The 23,830-nt window shown below is 32.5% G+C and overlaps 1 protein-coding gene across 2 annotated transcripts in view; it reads right to left on the bottom strand.

The window, feature by feature from the left end:
* The window catches only part of ATRNL1 (attractin like 1), a 684,787-nt gene that overhangs the window by 471,980 nt on the left and 188,977 nt on the right, over window positions 1-23,830 (bottom strand). For both annotated transcript variants that reach the window (XM_068549055.1, XM_068549056.1), the window contains one exon: window positions 9,046-9,139. In XM_068549055.1, the coding sequence (XP_068405156.1) occupies window positions 9,046-9,139 (94 nt within the window). The remainder of the gene's footprint in view (window positions 1-9,045; window positions 9,140-23,830) is intronic.

Raw genomic sequence — 23,830 nt, 5'->3', positions numbered from 1 at the left:
CTCACTTTATGCCTATGTAAGGATAGACTATCCATTTCAATACATGTCTTGCACACAATGACCTACATGATGACTACTTAGATGATGATGATGACACAAAAATGTCTCACACAGTTCTGCTTCCTCTACATCTTCTTCCTTACTGTCTGGCACTGGTTCAGAAGCACTCAATTCCATCAGCCATCCTTAGTTGATTCCTATGGTGTGGTATCTATCAGCTTTAGAATTTCTCCGAGATCCATATCTTGAAACCCTTCAACCCCCACTCTTTTTTTTTTTTTTTTTTTTTGCTATATCCACAATCTCTTCCACGATTTCCTGTCTCTGTCATAAATCCTGTGAAGTCATGCTCATCATCTGGACAGTTTTCTCCAGCAGGAATTTATTGGTTCAAGCTCTGTAGTTTTCACAGCTTTTTCTATAACACAACGGCATCTTCCAGGGCAAAATCCTTCCAGACTTTCATGATGTTCTCCCTATCCGGGTTCCCTTCCATAGCACTGACAATCCTGTGCATAGAGTACTGTGCGTAATGAGGCTTAAAGATCCTTATGGATGCCCTGATCTACAGGCTGAATTAGAGATGTTGTTAGAGGGCAAGTAGACCACTTTGATGCCGTTGGTGTTGAACTCATGGAGACCTGGGCGTCCAGGGGGCACTGTCCAATGTACGGACACCAAGGGCAGAAAGGGGGGGCGGTGGTATGAATTAGGAGATGGGGATTGACATATATACGCTAATATGTATAAAATAGATAACTAATGAGAACCTCCTGTATAGCACAGGGAACTCCACTTTGCTGTACAGTAGAAACTAACATATCATTGTAAAACAACTATACTCCAATAAAAATAAATAAATAAAATTTTAAAAGGGAGTAATTAGGAAAAACAAAGTCCTAAAATACATTAATTCATATTTGTTTTATAAAGCCCTTACTATGTGCCAGAAACTAGTCTAGAAAGGAAGGCACAAGTTTGATTGTCCAAAAATGTAAAAGGCATTATTGGCATCATCCTCTGCCTCCTGCCACCAAAAAAAGAGAGAGAGAGAGAGACTAGATATAACAAAATAGATTAAAATGGGTAATAATCTTAGATATTGCTGGTCTAAAGGCAAACTAGTGAGGAAAAAATGCTCAGGAAGAAGATTCTCCTATGGCAAGGACTATGTATGTATCAAGAACTATTAACTCACAGCTGTTTGTAATGCTTGTAGTAAAGCAAAATTTTGATCCCCATCACAGAATTTAAGTCACCATTTTCCAGGAGATTCTTCTTTACCTTAATTTTGAGAACCAGTGTCTTAATCCTAACATAAGTAGCTATGAAGAAGTTATGGTCACTAAAGAGGAAAGATATAAGGAAGAGAAAAGGAGATTCAATTATGAATTAAATTACTAAACTTAAAAGATCCTGCTTATTAATTGTGCCATATATCTCAGTAATTATAATTCCTAATATGTTTGAGAAATTTTATCTTCAACTTACTGTGGATAAAAACTAAAACATGATTCTGGATCAACCCACCAATTTTGATTAATCTACCAACATAATATCTAACAATATCATGAATGTGTATAATTTTCTCCAGAAGGAACTAAATTGCTCTAAGATCTTATATGCAATAAATAAAGCAACAAGAGTTTTTTTGGCTAGATAAAGGAAAACACTGATTAATTAGATCAGTGGTTCTCAGTGGGGATGAATGTGTGGGTAACAATGAATTACCTCTATAATTATGGAGTTCTAATGGAATGTACTACAATGGCTTAAAGTGAGGCCAAGGATGACAGATATCCTGAATGCACAAGGCCACTCCACATAACAAAAAATTGATCCAAATCCCACACAACTTTTGGATAAAATAGCAGATCAACAGTTTTTGTTCATCATTATTTGACTCTTGAACCTAATTCCATTTTACCTATAAACACAGAATAGTTTTGCATGTTTATAACAAACAGTGAATTTTCTAGGAATGCAATTACCATGTAACTTGAAAATAGACCATGTATAATTTTATTCAGAATTTAACTAAGATGTGTTCATCGTTTTAGAAAACCTCATCAAAAATAGCTATGCTGTTCATGGTATATACAACACACATCTTGGAGTATGCCATGTGTCTAGAGAATATTTGAGACTCCTTTTAAGAACCAAATTTTATTAGTAGTATAGACTTGTGAATAGCACTAGATTTCATTAATAAAGTGATGAAAATTGTTATTTTATTCCTATACTATATATTTTTTAAAAATTTGTAGCCCTATGATATAAAATCTATGTGACAAAAATCACATATTAAAACTATGTATTTGGGGATTGCCAATTATTTTTCAGCTGGGAACTCTGACAATGTTCCCAGAAGCCCCAAACAACTCTACTGGCTCTGGTATTACTATATCTTTTTCCAAATTATCCTCTATTACTTATTTCTAAGAAATGATATAGTTTCCAAGGTCTTTTCAAGTACCAGAAATTGAATGTGTGCCTTGACATGTGGTATGGTTTCAGGATAGAATGTATATTTTCTGTGACATTTTATCATAATCTTGCCCAGCTAGACAAATAAGACCCAGCTAATATTTGAGAATATAATACTTCCTCATTTTCTCCATTTCAACAGCCTGTTATTTGTCTTGGTATAAGATCTCTAATTTCTGATTTACCATCTTCACTGGGTCCAGAGTGAATGGAAGGAGTTTAAGGGACTCCTTCCACTTGACCCTTTCTACCTAATGGCTCCTTTCCCACAACTCAGAAGATCAACCTGAAGAGTCTGCCAGCTGCTACATTTATCCATTCCAATTATGCACTTAGGGACAGGAAAATGACCACAGGGTGCGCTTATAGACCAATGTATTCAATTAAACAGATTTGGACCAAAATTCCATTTATTACCTGGTCCCGGTAAGTTCCCATTCTAATAAAGGGGCTATGACTCTTCATCTCTAAATGCCAGTAGCACTCCTTAATTTTTAAGATAATTAATTATGAAAATCCATAAAGTTCTAGAAGGTGCTATTCCATCACCATTGAGAACCACCTAATAAATTAATGTTTTCCTTTGTGCAACCAAAATATTTTGAGCTTCATAGTTAACTGTGTACAATATATAACAACACTTTCTGTAGGATTTTTAGATATTTTCTGGTAATTAGAAAGATTAGACAGGTCTAATCCAGGGCCGATCCAGAAACATGTTTTTGTTTCTTTTTGTTTTTTTTAAACATGCAATAAATGTTAAGGTAAAATTTCCCAATGGTGTCTTCTGAAATATTCATATAACTCCTTAAATACACAGTAACAATACTGAACAGATTTTTAAGTGAATATATTAATGTTATTTTGGTGACCAATACCAGGCCAAACACCTTATCCCAAAGCCCTTCATAACTATGTGTGCGTCATTTTCCAGTGACCAATTATGCACTAAATGGCTTGAGGTCCCATTGGATAGAATGGAGGAGAATGTATTGTGTGTATTGATGAGATGGCATGCGTGGTTCCTCAAAGGAACCCAACCACTATTTTAACTGATGGGCTCTGGGAATCAGAGATTCAAATCAGAATCATGAAAAGACTGAAGGATCACAATTTTCTACTAAGGCAGCTGACAACAACCTTCTGCTTATTGGTTCATGATCTTTTCTGGTGATACAAGTCCAACAATAATCTAGTTGGCTGCCAATTTAGCTCATCCCTCAGAACTCACTTAGGCATTTCCACATATCCCTGCCAACCAATACCCCGTTGGTCATCTGGTCTTGCTGATTATTAAGGTAATTATATCTATATTTAAGAGTTAAATGTCACCACCTGGCTTCTACTGTTCTGGAATCCTGACATACACATTGTCACTAGAGAGCCCAGCTGACTGGAATCATTTTCTACTGTCTATCAGGACCTACAGGGAATAGCCACCACTGAGTTCCACAGATTCCAGGGCTCCCCTTACTGTTGTACTCCTTATTGTCCTAGTGAAGGAAGTGTTCTGGAAGACCTCCAAGAAAATATAGTCACTTAATGGGCAGTCTGATATTATGTAATACATGCATTCCAATACATCCAACTTCCTGAGTTTCTGACCCCAGTGCTCAAAATTTCCCAAGACAGTTCCAGCAACTCCCACCTCATTAACTAGAGGCAAGCATCATGTCCACAATTTAAAAAGCCATCAGCAACTCCAGGTAAACTCACTAAGATATGAAATCCTGAAATACAGGAGAGTGATGCTGTATCAATACAGTCTCCCTTCTCCAGTCTTATATCCCATGTTCCCAGGTCCAACACCCTCACTGTGCACTCCTGATTCCTGCCTCTGCATACTTACCAGGCTCTGCAACTTTTTGAGTGAATAAGCTATCTTCTTCCCATAGCAGAGACTGTGTTTTCCCATTCATGCTACACTGAGACCTGATGCTTCTTACTGATCTGAACACAATAAGTAGAGGCAGGGGACACTCTGGAGGAGGACATCTTTTTAGGAAGCATAACCCTCAGGTGAAATCTTTGCACTGTGTCCAGAGAAAAGGAAGCTATTCTACTCTAGCAAATGACAGAGGGCTACTTCTTCCAGTCAGGAGTGCTCAAGGGAATCTAGCATTCAGGGTTCTAAGGTCATACTCATAAGTGTCCCCACTGTAGGCCTCAAAGGCTTACTCCTTGTCATCAGGCATCGACTCTGGCATGGGTAAATTGTCATGACTGAGCCTTCAGTTTCATCTGCAGTCTGCCAACCTTATGATTAAATCCTGGGCATAATTTTCAAGATACTCTGCTCTCTGGCTATAGAGGATGAGGGTCTTTAAATGCTGTCATGAGGGCCTCTGATGTTCACATTATGCCTTGAATTGATGGAAGCCTCCTTCTTTACGCATTCTTGGCAATTAACAAACGCTAGCCAAGTTTGTAAGCATAATTACCATCGCCCCATGACTTTCAAGTGCTAAAGTTGCTACATAAACTAGTACTTCTCCCTCAACCTATACTTTATCCTATCAAACACAGTTAATATTCTCAATAATTATTATAGCACACCAGGATAATCACTACCCCACTCACCATTAGCATTGTAGTGCTATTGCCATTTGATAAGTCATCCAATTATAAAATCCTATGCTGAGGGTCTATTATGTAGAACTGCTTCCAGTAGCAACCAGTTTAGTCAGAATAACCTCAATAGCAGATGCTGAAATAAGGACTTGGATGTGGCTACTTGCTAAGGAGAGTTATCTCAGGAAGCACTGGTGACAATGTGGGAAATGGAGGACAAACTCCCATTTCTCGTTGGCCAAGGATTACCCATACTGGCATCAACTGCTTTACACTTCCTGGTTGCACCTGGGCAGAAATAAGTAGCTTTGGAACTAAAAGAGAAACAAAGATTCTCATTCTTTATGTGAATATTGGGAAGTACAGGAAACTGTCCACTGCAGCCTTGATGAAACCCTAAAAGCCATGAGAGTTGGCAAGATGTATCGTTAAGTATCTGCCACAACATTTTATCAAAACTTCTTTCACCTATATCTGATTTCCCCTTTATTTCCCACTGAGGAACATTAGTTTCTATCAGTAGGGTTGTTAGAAGGCTGAAGGAAAAAGCAATTAAATACTACTGACCTTCATTACACATACACTGAAAATGACAGACATTATATTTTACAAAATGCAAATATGGGTCACCTTCACATTGTAAATTGAGAAATTTTACAAAAATAATATGTGTGTTTTCTTTAAAGTCTGCATGTTGCTCCTCAAAAGTAAACAATTTTCCTAGACAATACCACTTCACTCATTTTATATTTATATTTATATTATAGTTTACTTTTCCATTAAATTAATTTTTAACTTACCATTTTTGAGTTCCAACTGTGTTTAGGCCAGGGCCAGAATGAGAACTTTACCTTGGCAAGATTAATAATTTGGTGTCCCTTTAAATGAATATTTTGACCCCATACTGAAGCCCTGCCCACTGTGTCTACTATTCCCTTCCCCCAGCACACACCACAAGAAATTATCTCCAATTTTTTCCATGAGCAACTGGTGCGGCTCATGAAAAAAAACTCTAAAAAGTGTTGTGGACCCACCAATTCCTCAGCCCCAGGACCTTCACACTATTGACGATGAGCACTTGAGCACCAATTTATCAGCCACCTCAGCTGGACTCTGCTTTTAAGCTTCCCACTGGCTTCACTCCAGGTTAGCCAGTGTTCCGGTCTCATTTCTCCCTGAAAGCTCTCGTTTCTCTTTAGAGTTTCGGTCATTTGGTTACCCTGTGATCTCAGTTCTCCAACACTTTCAAGAAAACTCATGAATTTGCAGTTCGCCCAGCTTTTCTTTCTTTCATTGTAAAGGTGGGAACAATGCTTTTTCCAGCTCTCTACATCTCGAGCAAAACCTGGAAATGTTATCGTTCATTTTTACTTGTTTGCTTTACTGATGTGGTTTCCCTTTCTGTTTACTACATTCTATACCCAGAAAATGTTAACTCTTCCTTCAAGTTCCATCTCAAATATGCTTTGCTCAAACTTTCCTTATTCTTCCATGATAAATCAATCATTCCCTTTCAGGACTCCTTCACTACTTTCTTCATTCTATTCCATTAAATAAATTTATTGAACACTTACACTGTGGTACTGATGCAATGGTCCCTAAAGAGGTTCACTTAATAAAGGATACAGGCAAGTACATAGATAATGCAAGGAAAAAATTAGTAAATAGGAAGAGAACCAATTTCAATTTGGAGAGTTTATGGAAAATACACAAATGAGATGTGATGTCTGACTACATACTTAAAGCCAAACAGAAATTATCCTGGGAAGAGGAAAGAGTTCATTCATAAGCATCTCAAATCACTAATGTATCAATAATAAATTAATATAGTATATTTTGGCTAGTGTCTCCACTGCTAGCCTGAAAGAAGCTTTAAGTAAAAACCCTGTGTTAGTCATCTTCATTAAGAGTAGCAACCACTCATTTAATAATTGTTTACTGACTTGCGTGACTAGCTTTGCTTCTTAAAGAGAGCTTTTTTTCCAGTATAAGCACACTGCAGGAAATTATTGCTTTAAGTATGAGGACCCTATTGTCATCACTGCCCTACACTCAAATAAATAAATTAAATAAATAAAACAAATAAATATTTATACAAATATAAATATATATTTAATATAAATATGCAAATAATATACATATATTTCTATTTTATAAATATATTTTATATTTGTATACAAATAAGATATGATATATATTATTATATAATATAAATCTTATATAAATAAATAAAACAAATAAATAACTAAAACAAAAAAGTAATGAATGTAATTCTATCCACAAAAACTGTCCACAAAATACTCTCTACAAATTAGTATTCCAAATTTTCCTCTGCTTACAAAAAATTTCCTGTTTATAATAACTAGGGCAAAATGTAATTTCACCATTCAGAACTATATAATTTATTTTTCTAATATTTCATACATATGCCAAATCCTGTAACTCTGTATATATAAGCTTAGAAGCCCATGAGTTCAGTGAATTAAAATACTGTCTCTCTTACCTGGAAACAAAAATATGTTTCTAACGTACTGCATCACATAACGGATAATTATTATGGATGGTTATACCATTTGTGCAAAAGTAAAGTACAAATTTAAATTGTCAGTGTTTATAATGATGATGGAATCTCACAACAAAAATAAAGTATTTGTTGCTTAAGACCAAGAGCTACTACACAGTTCACTGGGGGAAGAGAGATGCAAGGCGCAGTACAAAATGAAAATGCTCTCGTTAAAAATTTATTAAGAATTTTAATATGGCGACAGAAGAACATTCAATCAGGCATGATGCCCTTCTAAGCATGAGGCCCTGTGTAAATGCACATGTCACACACCCAAGAAGTTGGTGTTACTTATGACAACCAGTATGTCGCACTGCAGAATACTGGAGGCATCTCTCTGACTTAAAGCATAGGACTCTGATTTAATCTCATTGGTACTGAGAACAAAATAGCCTTCCTTAATAGGAATTTCCCTAAGATCTTATGCTTTGACCTCATTTTTAAGTTTAGAGACTATGGAGAAGGAATAAAAACTGGTTCTGCTCACCTTCTCTTGAAAACCTATGATACCTCAGTGACTCGTCAAAGACATGACCATCTAACTTGAAATGTTTAGGATAATTCTATTGTAAATAATGTTATTTGTTCTAAATAAAAACAAACAAAAAGATCATTTTCCATGGCTAACACACCTCTTTGGATATAAATATTTACATATAGTTTTGGAGAATCTTTTATTAATTTTTAAAATAATTATATAATTATTATAATTGGAATTTATGGTTTATGTCATACAGCATATTATACCTAATATAAACGTAAGTGCATATATACAACTCAAAACTATAAAAATGATTTTAATATATGAAGAATATGAATAAGAAAAAACATTTAAGTAACATGAAACAACTACTTTTTAAAGTTACTCCTTTTGGAGGTAGGTGAGAATAACAACTAAATTATAAAAAGACAAAAACCACTCATAAAACTATTGAAAGCAGAGTAACAACAAGAGTGGGTTCATGTCTAATGAAATAACAGAGAAAAAGAAGATGAGTATAAGAAACCACTTGCAAGGCCCAGAAGACTATAATGATCAGAATTAATAATAAAAGATTCAAGAGAAGGAAATGCATAGAAACATTGGATTTCAGTTATTTAACAAGATATAGAGAAAAATTATAAAGATAGCAATGGAGGTTTGATATATAAGATATTTTTCCAGAAAAAATAAGAATGTTTCTTTTTATCAGAGAGATACAAAAGACAAATATTCTATGGGCTCTGTTTTGAAGGCTCCACAAAATTGTCATTTTAAAGGCTTAATTTTTTATGAAAATTGATAAAATGCAAGTAAACATAGCTTAAAACAATACTGGTTGCTTAACTAACACAACACTAAACTTAAAATGGAAAACCTATAACAATTAGTTCTACAGCACAAATTCAACCCATGAAAGTTCTAGAAAATAGTTTTTACTTACAATTGGCATTGATCACCTTTTATTCCTTTAGTTGTGCAGAAACATTTTCCTGTGTGCATATGACAAATATTTGCATGTCCACTGCATGTACAAGCTGTAAGTCAAAACCAAAACGATATTGAATATTCCCCATCAAAAACATGTGCATCACATTTCAGGGAAGGTTGTATTATCTTATTTGTAAACCATCAATTATCCTCTTGCCATCCAAAAACTAGGGTTAGCATACAAGTTATTTTTAATTAAGGGGAAGTAAATTCACTTATTTAAAAATTTTGTGAAACTCTTCAAAGTCTTTGGGGTATCCTGAAGTCTAGTGTGGATCCAAGTATTTATCTCATCCTTCTTTGGACTTTTTTCCATTTCTAATTTGGTACATCTACTTAATGAAATGAGTTTCAAAGAGCATAAGATCTTTGGAGTCAAACAGTTCAGCTTCAAAATGTACATCTATAATCACTAGCTATGTGACCTTGGGCAATTTATGTAACCTCACTAGTCTTAGTTTCTTCGTCTTCAAAAGGAGAAAGGAGCTCTCAGGACTTAGTGAGAATTAAATGAGATAATGTATTTTAAATTCCTAGCACGTATCAAGCACTTAATAAATACAACTATTACTTCCACTACTGTTACCACTGCCAACAATAAAAAAATATAATTTTACATATTGTATAAAAAAGCATATCTGTTTATTTGCCCAAAAATCATCCTTTTCTGAGATCATTCTCAGTTTCAGTATTCCAGAATACTACCTGAAACATTCCATAGTATAACGGTTACATATAGTCAATTTGGTTCATACTGAACTCATTTCATTTTCTTACTTTGCATTCATTTGTTAAAGATCAGTATTCCAATTATTCAGGACACAAATCTCACACTTTATTGTGCCCAACATCCAATCAGCTGGCAGGTTTAGTTTCTACATGCAGGATCTTTCTTGTATCTGACCTCCTCCTTTCCACTGTGGTAACACATCATTCAAGTCCTGTCACTCATGCTCTCTTACTGACACCAATACATTACATAACTGATATTTCTGCCTTCAGTATGGCTACAACTCATTCTCCAATCCCGAGACATATTCTCAAGAGATAAGGCTGATCATGTCATTAGCTCTTTCAAAAACCTTTAATGAGAACTACTGTGTTCCTGCACACCACCAGCTAGTTAAACCATTCTATTGATAAAAATGAAATAATGATTTCATTCCTGATTTTCATACACATTTAAAAATAAGATAATGAGTCACTGATTTTGATCAAAATATAAAATATTTTAGAACACTAAGCTTCTTATTGTTTATGATTATTTGCTTTGAAAAAAATACATAATTAATATAAAGTAAATACATACAACCCTACACACACATAAAAAATAAACTTTGGTATTAGGTAGATTATTAAGAAGCCAGGCTTTCTTTGCTAAAAGAGGCTTCTACATAAAAGTGTGGGTTTTCCTTTATAAAGACTATTTAAATAGATCAGTATAATCTTCCTTTAAGTTTGTAGAATTAACTATGGAAACACAACATGTGAGAATTTTAGAAATGAATGACAAGATGCAGAAGTGCAAGGAATAAAGGAAACTATCATGAGCAAAAAAGGGACTCATATATTGATAACACGTAACTTCATAAATAGTGAATATACCATGGTATCTTTTAATATTAACTTGCCGTTTCACATTAATACTATCTTGTATTCAGAACTTCACTAAAAAACAAATGATACACATTAATATTTTAAAACTTGGGTAAACTTTTTATTTACCCTTTATGGCAGAACTAGATAATAGTCACACTTGCAGCATTTCTTTAAAGAATTATCATTGCATAGTAGCTTTAATAATTTCTGAGACAGAAAAAATATTGTGTTAAAATACCTTTTAGTGAAAACTCATTTTGAGAGAATTCCCTTCTGGTGCTACACTTCAGGCTAAAATGGCACAAATGTATTTTAAATTCAATCGTTTAAAATTTATACTTCATGACGGTGCTGACATCATTCTGTTGTTGTCAGCGTTTGAGGTTATCTTTTTATGCTGAATAAGCACCTATAAAATCATCATACTGTGGCCTTTTGTTTGGTAAATTTTATATGATGATGATTTTATAGCCTAGCTATACATTACAGGAACCTTATGAGGTCACACGGTATTTATGTTTCCCTATAATATAAATTTGCAATATAAACTTGTAACTAAAACTAAACAATAAGGATAGAAAAAAAGATGCTATAAGAGTTATTCAAATAAATTGTATATAAAGAGTATACTTTAGAAAAGGAAATCAAAAAATAGTCATGGGCAGTACTTGTTTCAAAGTCAGTTTATGTGCCTCGGTCCTTTAATTGCTATGTCATTGCTATTTGTCACACACATATACAACAGCTTCTGGGAGTTAGGAGATCATGTCCACTTAATTTCCTTTATATACTTCTAGCATAATTATACTTGATATTTAGTAGATATATTACATTAGCTTTCAAATATAGTAAGAATTCTGGCAAAGACAAATGTTCAAATAGCCACATGACTTAAAATTATATTCTTCAAACTTATATTTTTATTTACAGCTCTAAGCCCAAATATCCATCATGTGTGGCTTATAAAAAGGGAAAACAGAACATAGCTGTTTCCCTTTGATATAAATAAACATGAAATGTTGATATCAATAATATCTTAGCAATCTGGTTTTTCTCACTAAAAACTCAAAAATTATAACTATTGCCATGTATTAATCTGTTGCTGAGAGTATGATTTTGTTTTCTCCTGGAAAGATGACAAGTCTCATAATTTAAAATATGTCATTTGACTTACAGAGATTATTTTGTTTACTTAGGATATTGGGCACCCGTATTTGCCTAAATAAAGAGTAAATGAGAAATTAAGAAATGATTCTTTCTCCAATAAATAAAGCACAGTGAAACTCAGTTATTCAGTCCTTGTTCCAGTATTTGTTGAACGCTGTTGGGTGAAAAGCACTGCTCTAGAACTAGTCTGAGAATATGATGGTGAACAAGAATCTAGCACTTAAGGACTGGAACTGCCAAGTAAATGGTACTGTTTTAAGGATTTAAGTTACAGGTTGGAAAGTGATAAAGTGCCAAGAGGGCTATTAAGATTCATATTTTACATTTCAAAGCCATCTAACATATTGAAAAATGAGGAGAAACTCTAACCATCTGTTTTAAGGGTCAGTAAACGATACCCGTGAGGGCAAGTCCTCACTTCCTATTTTTTATGGCCCATAAGCTGAGAATGGTTTCTACATTTTCAAAGGATTGTGGATAAGAAGGTGGTGAAGCTGGAGGCAAAGGAGTAGGAACAAGAGGAGGCAGCAGCAAAGCAGCAACCATACCTGTACCTGGATCACAAAAAATAAAATATTTACTACCTGATCCTTTAGAGAAAAAAAAATTGCCAACCCCTGACCTATAACCACAAAGCCTGGAAACACATAACTTGTCAGTTCTTCATTCTGACTGAATGTTCAAAACACAAATCTCATTTAAAACAAACAAGGTTTCGGTTTTTTCTTTTTTGATAGAAGAGGGTTAAGCATAAGCACTGAAAATATTTGACCAAAATAAATTTCAACCCAACTCTTCTGGAATTGTATTTTTAATACCTTGTGTTTAGCTTTGATAAAGAATAACTTTAGTCATATTTCATTTTCTAACTCTAGCAAGATAAATTTCTTGAACACGCCTAATGACTACCATTCAAGTTTTTAAACCCTTTAAATTTTACTTATACTTATTTCTTTAATCTTAAGTTTTCATTCATCTAAAAAAGTAGGGCAAAATATTAATACCTTGGGCTACAGATGAGGCAAGAATGACACATATTATTAGAATCTATTCACAAACCAAACCTCAATACCAATGAAATACCAGGCATTTTTTCCCACATTCAGTTCTACCACCAAAAATTACTACTTGCCTTAAGTTCAAATTCTTAAATTCCAATTTATTGAATTTTTATTGCATCTCTTTTTAAATCTGCATTGTTTTCAATGAGATTGTTTTTAAAGGTTGTTTTGAATAGTTATTAATCAATGAATCAAATCATCTGAAAAAAGTCGTTGAGTATTCATTATGTTAAAAATATAAAACATCAAGTAGGTTAATGACAAGAACAATATTTTGCAACCATATATGACTGCACTATTTCCAAAGTACTTTCACACACGTTACCTATTCAATCTTTACACCATATGTATTATACTCATTTGATAGAATGGCCTCAAAGAAATGGAAAAAAAAAAGTCCACATTTATACATCTAGTAAGTAGTAAAGAATTATATCCTGAGATTCTTTCAACTTCTTGATAGACAATATATATGTGTGGATGGCACATATAGATAACATGTAACATTCTTGACCATGTATGCTTTTTAATTTCAAACATATAATGTACTTTTTTAACAGTTTGAAAGCTGAAACTAACCTGAAACCATCAATGATAATAACCTATTCAGTAAATACACCGTTAAATATAAGTACTAAGATTGCAAGGTTGATTCATTATTAAGAAATTCATTAATACACCATATTATCAAATCTAAAAATAAAAAAATATGATTATCTACACAGATGCTAAAAAGTATTTGACAAAAGTCAATGCCCATTCCTGATAAAACATTCAATAAAATAGTAATTCAAGGATACTTCCTTAGCATAATTACACACACACACACACACAAACATATGTATATGTGTGTGTATATATTTATATATATAGCTATATCTATATATATATATATATATATATACACACACACATATATATAGTAGCCAGTATCTTGCTTAATAAGAAAACACTGGAAGCTTTTCTTCCACTAAGATCAGGAATAAGGCAAGATTCCCCAATAGATCTATTACTCGTAAAACTGTATTAGAGATATTAACCAATGTAATTATACATGAAAAATTAATTGATGTGTAAGGACTAGAAAAAAAGTAAAACTACCTCTATTTGTAAATGATATGATAGTATGTCTGGAAACGCTAGAGAATCAGTGTTAAAACAAATTAAAACAATAAGGAATTCAGTAGGGTAATAAATTTTAAAAATTAATATACAGAGATCAATAGCCCTCTGACAATAACCAGGTAAAGGATATAAAATCTTATTTATAATTGTAATGAATAAAATACTTAGGAATAAATTTTAACAAAAAATATGCAAAACCCATAGGAGGCATAAAAGTAGTTGTGAAAAATATGGAAAGACACACATTGTTCTTGAAAAAAAAAAAACCCAATATCATAAAGATGTCAGTTCTATTTGAATTAGTTTATAAATCTAACCCAATCTCAGCAAAAATACTAATATTTTTTAATGGAACTTGATAAATTGATAATAATAATCACATAGAAAAATATGCATTCAGGAATAGCCAGGAAAACACTAAAAATGAAAAGCTAAAAAAAGGGGGTGGGGGACTAGTTCTAATAGACATTCAAACATTTATAAGCCCTCTAAAATTAAAACACTGTGATACTGGCACATCAATAGGCAAACAGATCAGTGGAGTAGAATAGAAGATCTACAAATAGAACTGAATACATATGAAACTTTCGTATATAAAAATAAATATATTTTTATTGATATAAATTAAAATACATTTATTGTCAATAACTAAAGTTAGATTATTTGCTGTCAGAGAAGGAAAGTAAGTATTTGGCAAGGAGGAAGGATAGAATGAACCCTGTAGTAAAGGACAGGAAATGAGAGGTATTAGTGTGAACTCATGGATTTTACTATAGAGTACAGGTAGATACAGAAATGGGTACTGATGTGTTTATATTTATGTATGAGAATTTACTGGTGTCTGTTATGTATACATACATCTATTTTCCAGTTCTGTCTGCTAGGATGATCCATAAACAATGACGGCCCTGTAGCAAAGAGACCAATAAAGGAACCAGGGATGCTTGAGAAATGCCAGCTTCCAGTTAGGGCAGGAAAGGTACAAGATGAGTGCCAAAAACATAAGGAAATGCTCAAAGAATGATAGATAGATAAATAGATAGAAACACAGACAGATGCATAGATACATAGATAAATACATAGATGCACAGATGAATACACAGATAAGATTCAAAGACAGACAAACTAGAGAAGACAAAGCTTTTCATTGTAGAAGAAAGCTAACTAATTATTGTAGAATGAATGATGGAATTAGAAAATCTCTATTTGGTAAAAATCACAAAACTAGTGAGTAAAAGTTTGAGAAGTAACATGATATTCACATAGTCTCAGAGTATCTCCTACGAGATATTTTTTCATTAAAGGGTAAAATAGTGACTTTATAGTGAAGAAATCTGGCAGACACCACTTTAACCAAATGTTTATGAACATCTGAAAAGCTGGGAATACCTGTATTCCTAAAAAATGTCAATGTCATTACATAAAAAGAAAGACTCAAGAAATGTTCCAGATTAAAGTCTAAAGAGACACACAAATCAATGCAACTAGTAATCTTGAATTTTCTTTTGCTCTAAAGAACAATGTTGGGACAACTGGTAAGGTCTATGTTTAATAACAATACGCATCAATGTTAATTTCCTAATTTCTATAATTATAATGTAGTTAAGAGATTTCCCAACTTTTAAAAAATAAACCCTAAAATCTTTAAGGAATAGAGGGATATCAAGTCTGCAATGCTTAATTGAGAGATAGGGAGAGAAAGAAGAAATCTGAGGGAACTTATTGAATATCCTTACAACTTTTCTGTGTGAAATTATGCCCCCCCCCCCAAAATTAACAGACCTTTCCAATTTTGAAAAGATTAAACATTTCTACACTTTAAAAATAGATAATAAAATATACTTTTATGTCTTTTACTTGTATGTCAATAATAACATTATGTTAACAACTTTATTTGAAGAGTTCTTTGTTTTTCCCATATGTTATTAAGGGTTTAGTTTCTATACTTCTGACTGGAAGGGATGTTGTTAACAATATGTAAAATAATGATTCCATTTCTCAAGAAAACATTAGTCTCTATCTTTTCAAGAAAAACCAATCATCCTATGTGAATAATTACCCAAATGCCTACAGTTACCAACAATGGGATTCATATAAGCACAATATAGCTTTAAACTTGAAAGAATTAGCTGCTGGCAGATAGAAAAATAAACAAAATATACCTTAAAATCATTTAAAATACAAATTATATGGTATACTGAAATAGATATTTTGAAGTTAGCTACAAACATTTATAGGATAACACATTTTGTTAAAATGACCCCAAAATTAATAGAGTGAAGTGAAATGTAGATGGTAGGCTTTGAGAAGTCAGATACCAATATTCTACTTATTTTCTCTAGAAGAACTAGAAACTGAAAGGAATTATATAAATTTCATTTTTCTTCCTTATCTAAACTTCATATAACTTCTCATCAGTATTTAATGAAAAATTTATGTACAAAATATTGGATTATTGCTCAATAAGTTGTGAGTACAGAATGAAACACCATTGGTAATTATTAAAACTAATCCTCATTTAGAACAAAATAAAACATAGACTTTGGAACCAATATTGCTTCACTTTTGCCTCTATTACTAAAAAATAAAAGAAAGAAAAATCAACCTGAGAAAAATAGTAAGCTACTTTTTACCTCTTGCTCTAAAGTGAAAATATTGGTTGAAACGTGAAACCCACCTAGATAGAAAGTCTGAATTACATTTTCTCTTAGATCATATGAAAATGAGTAAAACATATGACACAAATATTATATTTTCTTAGTAATATTAATATAGCAATGGGCTAACTATATACCAAGCACAGTACTACTACCTATGTAAAGGCGTCACAAAGATAATGTAAAAATGATTTAAAAAAAAAAACCAACTAAGACAAAGCTTTTCTCATCAAGAAGTTCACATCCTACTTAGAAAGATAAGTGAACAATGACTTACAAAAACACTGATGGCTATCACCATGGAGGTACCAACACTGCCTGAAGTTAGGAGGGACATTACAAGTTTTCAGGCTGAAATTTCCCGAGTTCAGATTTGAAAAATGAGTAATGGAGTCCAGAGGCACAGTAGTGTCCAGGGAAGCAAAAAATAGGAAAAATGGGTAAAGAGTTGGGTTTATATGAAGGAGTGGTTTGATATGAGGTGAAAAGGAATACAATATTGTGAATGTCCTAGATACAGAATAAAGGATCAACTAAAAGAAAGTGAGGCTGATCTATTTAGAAACTGCTACAGTGGGCTAAGTTAAGGTAAAGGTAGACACAACTAGACAATGGCAGTTCAATATTATGGCTTCGAAATGGATTAGAGCTGACCACTGATTATATGTGAGATTCAAAGATGTAAGCACACACTTGCTTTGGAGTACAAGAGTCTGGTAGTTCACATTTGAATCCTGGTTCCATCACTTGCTGGCTTAACCTTTAACATGACTCTTTAGGCCTATGTCTTTGGTTTACTCCTCTGTAAAATTGACATAATAGTATATACTTGACAAAATGCTTTGGAGAAAATGAAAAAATTTAGGCAAAGTTCTTAGCAATGTTCCTGGTATAAATAAAATACCATTAAATATTAGTTATATATGTTTTTAATATAATGCTTGGAGCTTGGCTGACAAGGAAAATGTTAATATCTTAACTTAAATGTGGACACAGAGAAAAAGAGAAGTAAAGGTGTGGTAGAATATGAGAAACATGGTAGGATATGAAACCAGAAAAATCACTCTGGGTCAGAGCATAAAGGCCTTGAACGTCTTGTCAAGGAGGTTTTAATTTATTTCACAGACACTTTGGAGGCAATGAAAGATTTTAGAAATGGTCATAAAAATCACTGAATGTTTTGGGGAAGAAAACTATGTCTTTATCTTCTGATAAAGGAGATACAAGGGTGGATTACAAATGGAGAGATTGCATATACAGAGGGTAATCATTCATTAATTCAACAAATACTTAAAAAGAACTTATTCCATTTTAGGTAATCTGTAACATCCAACAGCAGTGGAAGAGAAGAGGAATCATGGGGGCCTAAACTAATAAAGGTAATGGAATACAAAGGCGGAGATAGGTATCAGAGACAGTGCAGAGTCAGAATCAGCCTGGGACAGAATACAAGGGCTGAAGAAAAGGAAGGAATCAAAGGTGTCATTGAAATTGAGCCCAAAAAGAATTGTATTGCCATTAACAAAATGCGGGTGAAGTGAGAACATTTTTTAGATAATAAAGTTACTGAATTCAGTTTATAAATATTGATTTGAATAATAGTGGCCTGTACAGAAATGCTTAATAAGAAGTTAAAAAATAAGTTAAAATTGCTTAATAAAGTAGGCTGCACTATTCACTAAACATACAATTAAATGTTTATATACTTGCTTTAAAGCCTAAAAGTATAGACTGCGATTATTATAAAATCAGTAAATTGGCCTTTAAAGAAAAAGCAAGATAAAAGGTATAAAAAATTATATGTGATTAAGAGAAAGGCAAATATTTGCATTCATGTCCTAATATATAAAAATGAACATTTGAAGAAAAGGCATTTCTTCTTAAATAATATGTTAAGGAGGATTTTAATATGTTTATGAAATATTTAAGGGAATATTTATGCTGGTGCTTTTTTACACCTGCTCTAGGCATTTCTAATATATAATTAACTTCCCCACCATCACTAAGTAGTTTTTGAGATATGAAAAAGTATGTATGCAAATTGGTATTTAGCTTGATTTTGGTTTTTAAAAAATCTTTAAATATCAGGACAAGGTAAGTACATGCTTAGAGTTTCTTAGTTAACCTCTAATTTTCTGTAGCATACTAAATAAATGTTTTATATGTTTTAGAATACAAGAAGTACGCCCCACTTTAAATTCACCTCTTACTTTTTTTCATCCTAGGCCTGTCATTTGAAGCTAATAGGAATTCCTCAACCTTTGTAGATTAGGGTAAGAGGCATTTTTATTTTTAAATTAAATTATCTTACCTTACTTATTAAAAAAAACAATAGTGCCAGATCCTTGTAACATAAAACCTAAAGCAATACATGATGATAAGCATCACGTCAAGTGAAATTTAAGAGAAATATTGAACACTTAGATAAAATAATGGTTTCTCTCTTGCCCCAAATAGGTAAGTATTGTACTTGTAGACCTAAAACCATTGAATAGTTTTTTTTTAATTCCGTAAGAGATATACTAGTGAACTTACTAATGAAAAGAAAACATTCAAATGACACACTTCATGGTCAAAACTGATAAATCAGAGACGGAGATAGTCTGTAACATCAGGTCTAGAAGGCTAAAAACCACTAACCCAATGCCAAAAGTCGAAGTAAAATTTTAAGTTAGGATAGGTGGAAAGTAAAACTTTGTGCAAATAAAAAGTAGGAAAGGAGATCTTGAGAAAGGTGTCAAAGTAAGTCATGCATGGCAAAGTTCCCCAGCACTTAAAACTTCAGTGGCTAACATCTCTAGCAGTTTCATGAGACTTAGCCCACAGACAGTTCTTGCAAAAGGAATCTAAGAGAAAAGAGTAGTAAACTGCATCTTCTAATAACCCAAAATCAAAGGTCATTCTAAAATAGCTGACAATGTCAGGGCCAAACAGTTTTCATAAACGCAGTTCTTCTTATCCTTAACATTCCTTTTGAGAACAAAAAGGATGAAAAGAGTTTGAAAAGATGGAGTAGATAAAGAAAACAGGGTTACTGAGCAATCTGACGTAGAGCAACACTTCTACAAGGAAAACAAAGAGTTTCAAAAAATTAGTATACAGAGAAGAGAAACTAGCTACAAGTATTATAGAAGCTATGCAATAAAGACTGTTTTTTAATCATGCAGTTGAAACAGGCAGTTCTATATGATTTTAAAAGGCTCTCTTGTTTTCTTAAATTTACATAAAAATGTCATTCTGAAGAGAATTTTAGATCAAAGTATAACTTTATGACTATATCATATACTAAATAGCTACATGTAATTATATAATTATTCATTTAAGGGCCATTCTTTGAAATATTTAAAATCTCAGATTGGCTTTTCTCTGCCACATAGGATGATACTGTGTACTCAGAAAATACAAACTTTCAACTTTGTTGTGTCAAAATAATTAATAAAAACAAGATTTCCATATCAAGTGATTTTCATTTATCTGCATTTTTAGATTATTCAGGTCAATGCTTCCATTTTGAGAGAATTAAACTTCTTACATTTATTTTAAGAAATGCTCGAGTTCATTTGGTTATGAACTTTCAGCTTCTCTGAACAATCTGCAATATGTAAGAAGGGTTTAAAATGAAAAAAATCTCCCATTCTAGTAGAGAGAAAGAAGAGTTCACTTATCTTCTTCTTTACCACCCTCAAGTCTCAGAGAATATCTGTGTCATAGCCCAGTGTGTTTATTAAAGTTTCAAATATTTCTGTAAAAGCCTGCTATGGACAGATATTAATAATATGCCAAAAAGAAAAACATAAGTTTTGCTAATAAGAAACAAAGGTAAAAACAGAACTGTTACTATGTTGAAAGAACTTTTTTTTCCTCAACCTGGAAACTAACAGTTTCTTTATCACTATTAAAAGTAAAAAATATAGAAAGAAAACCATATACTATTTAAGAACCTAGAAAACGAATAATAAAATGAACTAAAAGTCATAAATAAATACAAAATTACATTTTACTAAAACCAGTTATGAATGCAATGTTAAAGGAAAAGAATTTATTCATAATACCAACCAAACCCATTAGACATCTCACAATAAAGTAACTAAAAACAGTAAGACCTAGATGAAGAAAACTATTAGTCATACAAGACTGCAATTTTTTAAATGTCTGTATACCTCATATGGGGAGCTTTTTTCTTAGAGTCCATTTTTTATGAGTAATTAAACAAAACAAATACATGTAAAGATATTAAAATATTTTTAAGATTAATAACATTATAGCTTAGTTTCTTACATTTAGAACAAGTTATAATGAAAAACATGCAGCAAATGATAATTACAGAAAATTGAAGCATGCAAATTGCCTCAACTCTCAAGGGCCTACCCAGATCCTCCCATTAAAATTAATCTCTTTGTCCCTGATTCTATTGTTCAACTTCTACATAACACTATTACAGCACCTACACAATGTTCAGTTGACCCTTGAGTAGGGAGGGGGTTAGGGACACCAACCCTCTGTGCAATAGAAAAATCCTGTATAACTTATAGTTGGCCCTCCATATATGCAGTTCCTCCATATACCAGGTTCCTCCTATACACAGTTCTGCATCTTCTATACACAAGATTCAACAAACCGTGGATAGCGTGGTACTATAGTATTTACTATTTTAAAAGTCCGTGTATAAGTAGACCTGCGCAGTTCAAATCTGTGCTGTTCAAGTCAACCGTAAATAAATTTTAGTAAGTCCTAACACACTACTTTGCATACAGTAAGTAGTCGGTAACTGTGGAATTCAAGGGTAATCCTTCATCGCAAAGTAGTACAGTATATTGAGTGTTGAGCTGCTGTAGCACATTGAGCTGTTACTCTATTCAATGAAACTTTCATTTATTTTCTTTTACTAAAATTTATGTTAAATTGGAGATAATACGGCAAAAATAATACTGTCCCAAAAGTCTGATTCATACATTTATATTAACATACTTAAGCCTAATGATGTTATAAATAGTAACAATAATAATTTGCGATAACAGTTTGCATTATGGAGTTAACATTTGCTGGAAACACATATTATTTCATATGTTTATTTAAGCCTCACAGTAAATTAAATTAGCTGCATTTTGGAGGTGAGGAAAGTGAGACACTAAGAGGTTAAATAATTATCCAAGGTGACAGTGCCATTGCCAGAATATGGATCCAATCAGTATAATTCCAAAGCCCAAACTCTTAACAATGTTACATTCTTTTATAGCTACAAAGACAGATGGATAGATAGATAGATAGATAACCAATGCCAGAGCAAGTTTGTATCAGAGAATCTTCCTGAACATTAATAAGAAATAAAATAATTTTAATAATAAAGCACTTTCAATAATTGTACTAACAGAATAACTATAAATATAACATAGTTTAAAAACAATCTGAAGGACGTCTACAAGTACATTTACATATTGACAACATAGTTAAATGGCTTTAGTAGGCCGACTTTTAAAAAAATATCTAAATCTGCAGTGCATTTAAAGCCTTACCATTCAAATGTAAATCTATTTCCTTATTTCCCTTAACATCACCATGGACTTTGAATTTTAATACGTGCAACTACTAATGAAAAAATGAACTTTTCTCAATAAGGTGAACTAAAAATGAAAAAATAGTAGAAAACTTTTACTTCTCATATTTTATAGATTGATTTTAGCCATTGCCGCATTAAATATAATTCACCAGATGTGACATATTGTTTATTTAGTTAGATTGCTAATGTGGCCCTAAGAAATAAAAATGAATTTCATACATCACATCACTGTAGAAAAGTCATAGACAGAAAAATACTATTTTGCCAAATTTAGGAAATAAGGAAACTATAAGGAATTGTTTAAAGCTTCATAAACTACCAGGGAATGTGCAACAGTGAATAAGAAAGGTATTTATCTTTCATTCTCTTTTGTTTTCTATTGCATTGTACCTCAGCTTTCCACATGTATAATGTCAGCAACAAAAATAATATGAAATAACTGAAGTAGTCTTAAACCTAGCAGAGAAGTATATCATCCCCAAAGGGAAACATATTTCTAAAAGCACTATGCCTGGTGGAATGATAAAACTTACTATTTTAATTTAAAACAGTTTTTAGCTAATATATGTATTCAAACGTTCCTTTTGCCTATGTTGGCAAAAAATTAAAATAATACTTTGGTAATCTTCATGACATTACATTTGGCAATGGATTCTTAGATATGCACCAAAAGCACAAGCAACAAAAGAAAAAAGAGATAGACCAGACTTCATCAAAATTTAAAACTTTGGTGCTTTGAAGGGCACTGTCTAGACAGTGAAAAGACAACCTACAGAATGGGAGAATATTTGCAAATCATTTATCTGATAAGGACCTCATAACTAGAATATACGAAGAACTCTTAGAATTCAACAACAACAACAAAACCAAATAACCCAATTAAAAAAATGAACAAAGGACTCGAAAAGACATTACTCTGAAGATATACAAGTGGCCAATATGCACATGAAAAGGCAAAAAGACTCAAACAAATATTTGTACACCCATATTCATGGCAGTATTATTTACAATAGTCAAAAGGTGGAAGCAACTCAAGCATCCATCAATGGATGCATGGATTTAAAAAATGTGGTATATACATACAACAGAATATTATTCAGCAATAAAAAGGAAGGACACATGCTACTATATGAAAGAACCTTGAAGACATTATGCTAACTGAAAAAAAACAATCATTAAGGACAAATACTGGATAATTCCACTTATTTGAGGTGTCTAGAGTAATCATATTCATAGTGACGAAAAGTAAAATAGTGGCTGCCAGGGGCCGGTGTTGGGGAATGAAGAGTTATTATTTAATGGTTATACAGTTTTAGCTTTGCAAGATGAAAAAAGTTTTAGAGATGGATAGTAATGATGGTTGCACAACGATGTGAATGTACTTAATGAAACTGAGCTACACACTTAAAAATGGTTAAAATGGCTAATTTTATATTATGTACATTTTACCACAATTTTTAAAATTGTTTTAAAATGGGCAAGAACTTGAATAGACATTTCTCCAAAAATAACATATGATGGCCAACAATTCATCACTAGTCATTAGGGAAATGCAAATCAAAACTACAATGA

This window comes from Eschrichtius robustus, chromosome 7 (assembly GCF_028021215.1).
Source record: "Eschrichtius robustus isolate mEscRob2 chromosome 7, mEscRob2.pri, whole genome shotgun sequence".
Classification (NCBI taxonomy): domain Eukaryota; kingdom Metazoa; phylum Chordata; class Mammalia; order Artiodactyla; family Eschrichtiidae; genus Eschrichtius; species Eschrichtius robustus.
This window is presented reverse-complemented; position numbering and strand designations above follow the sequence as displayed.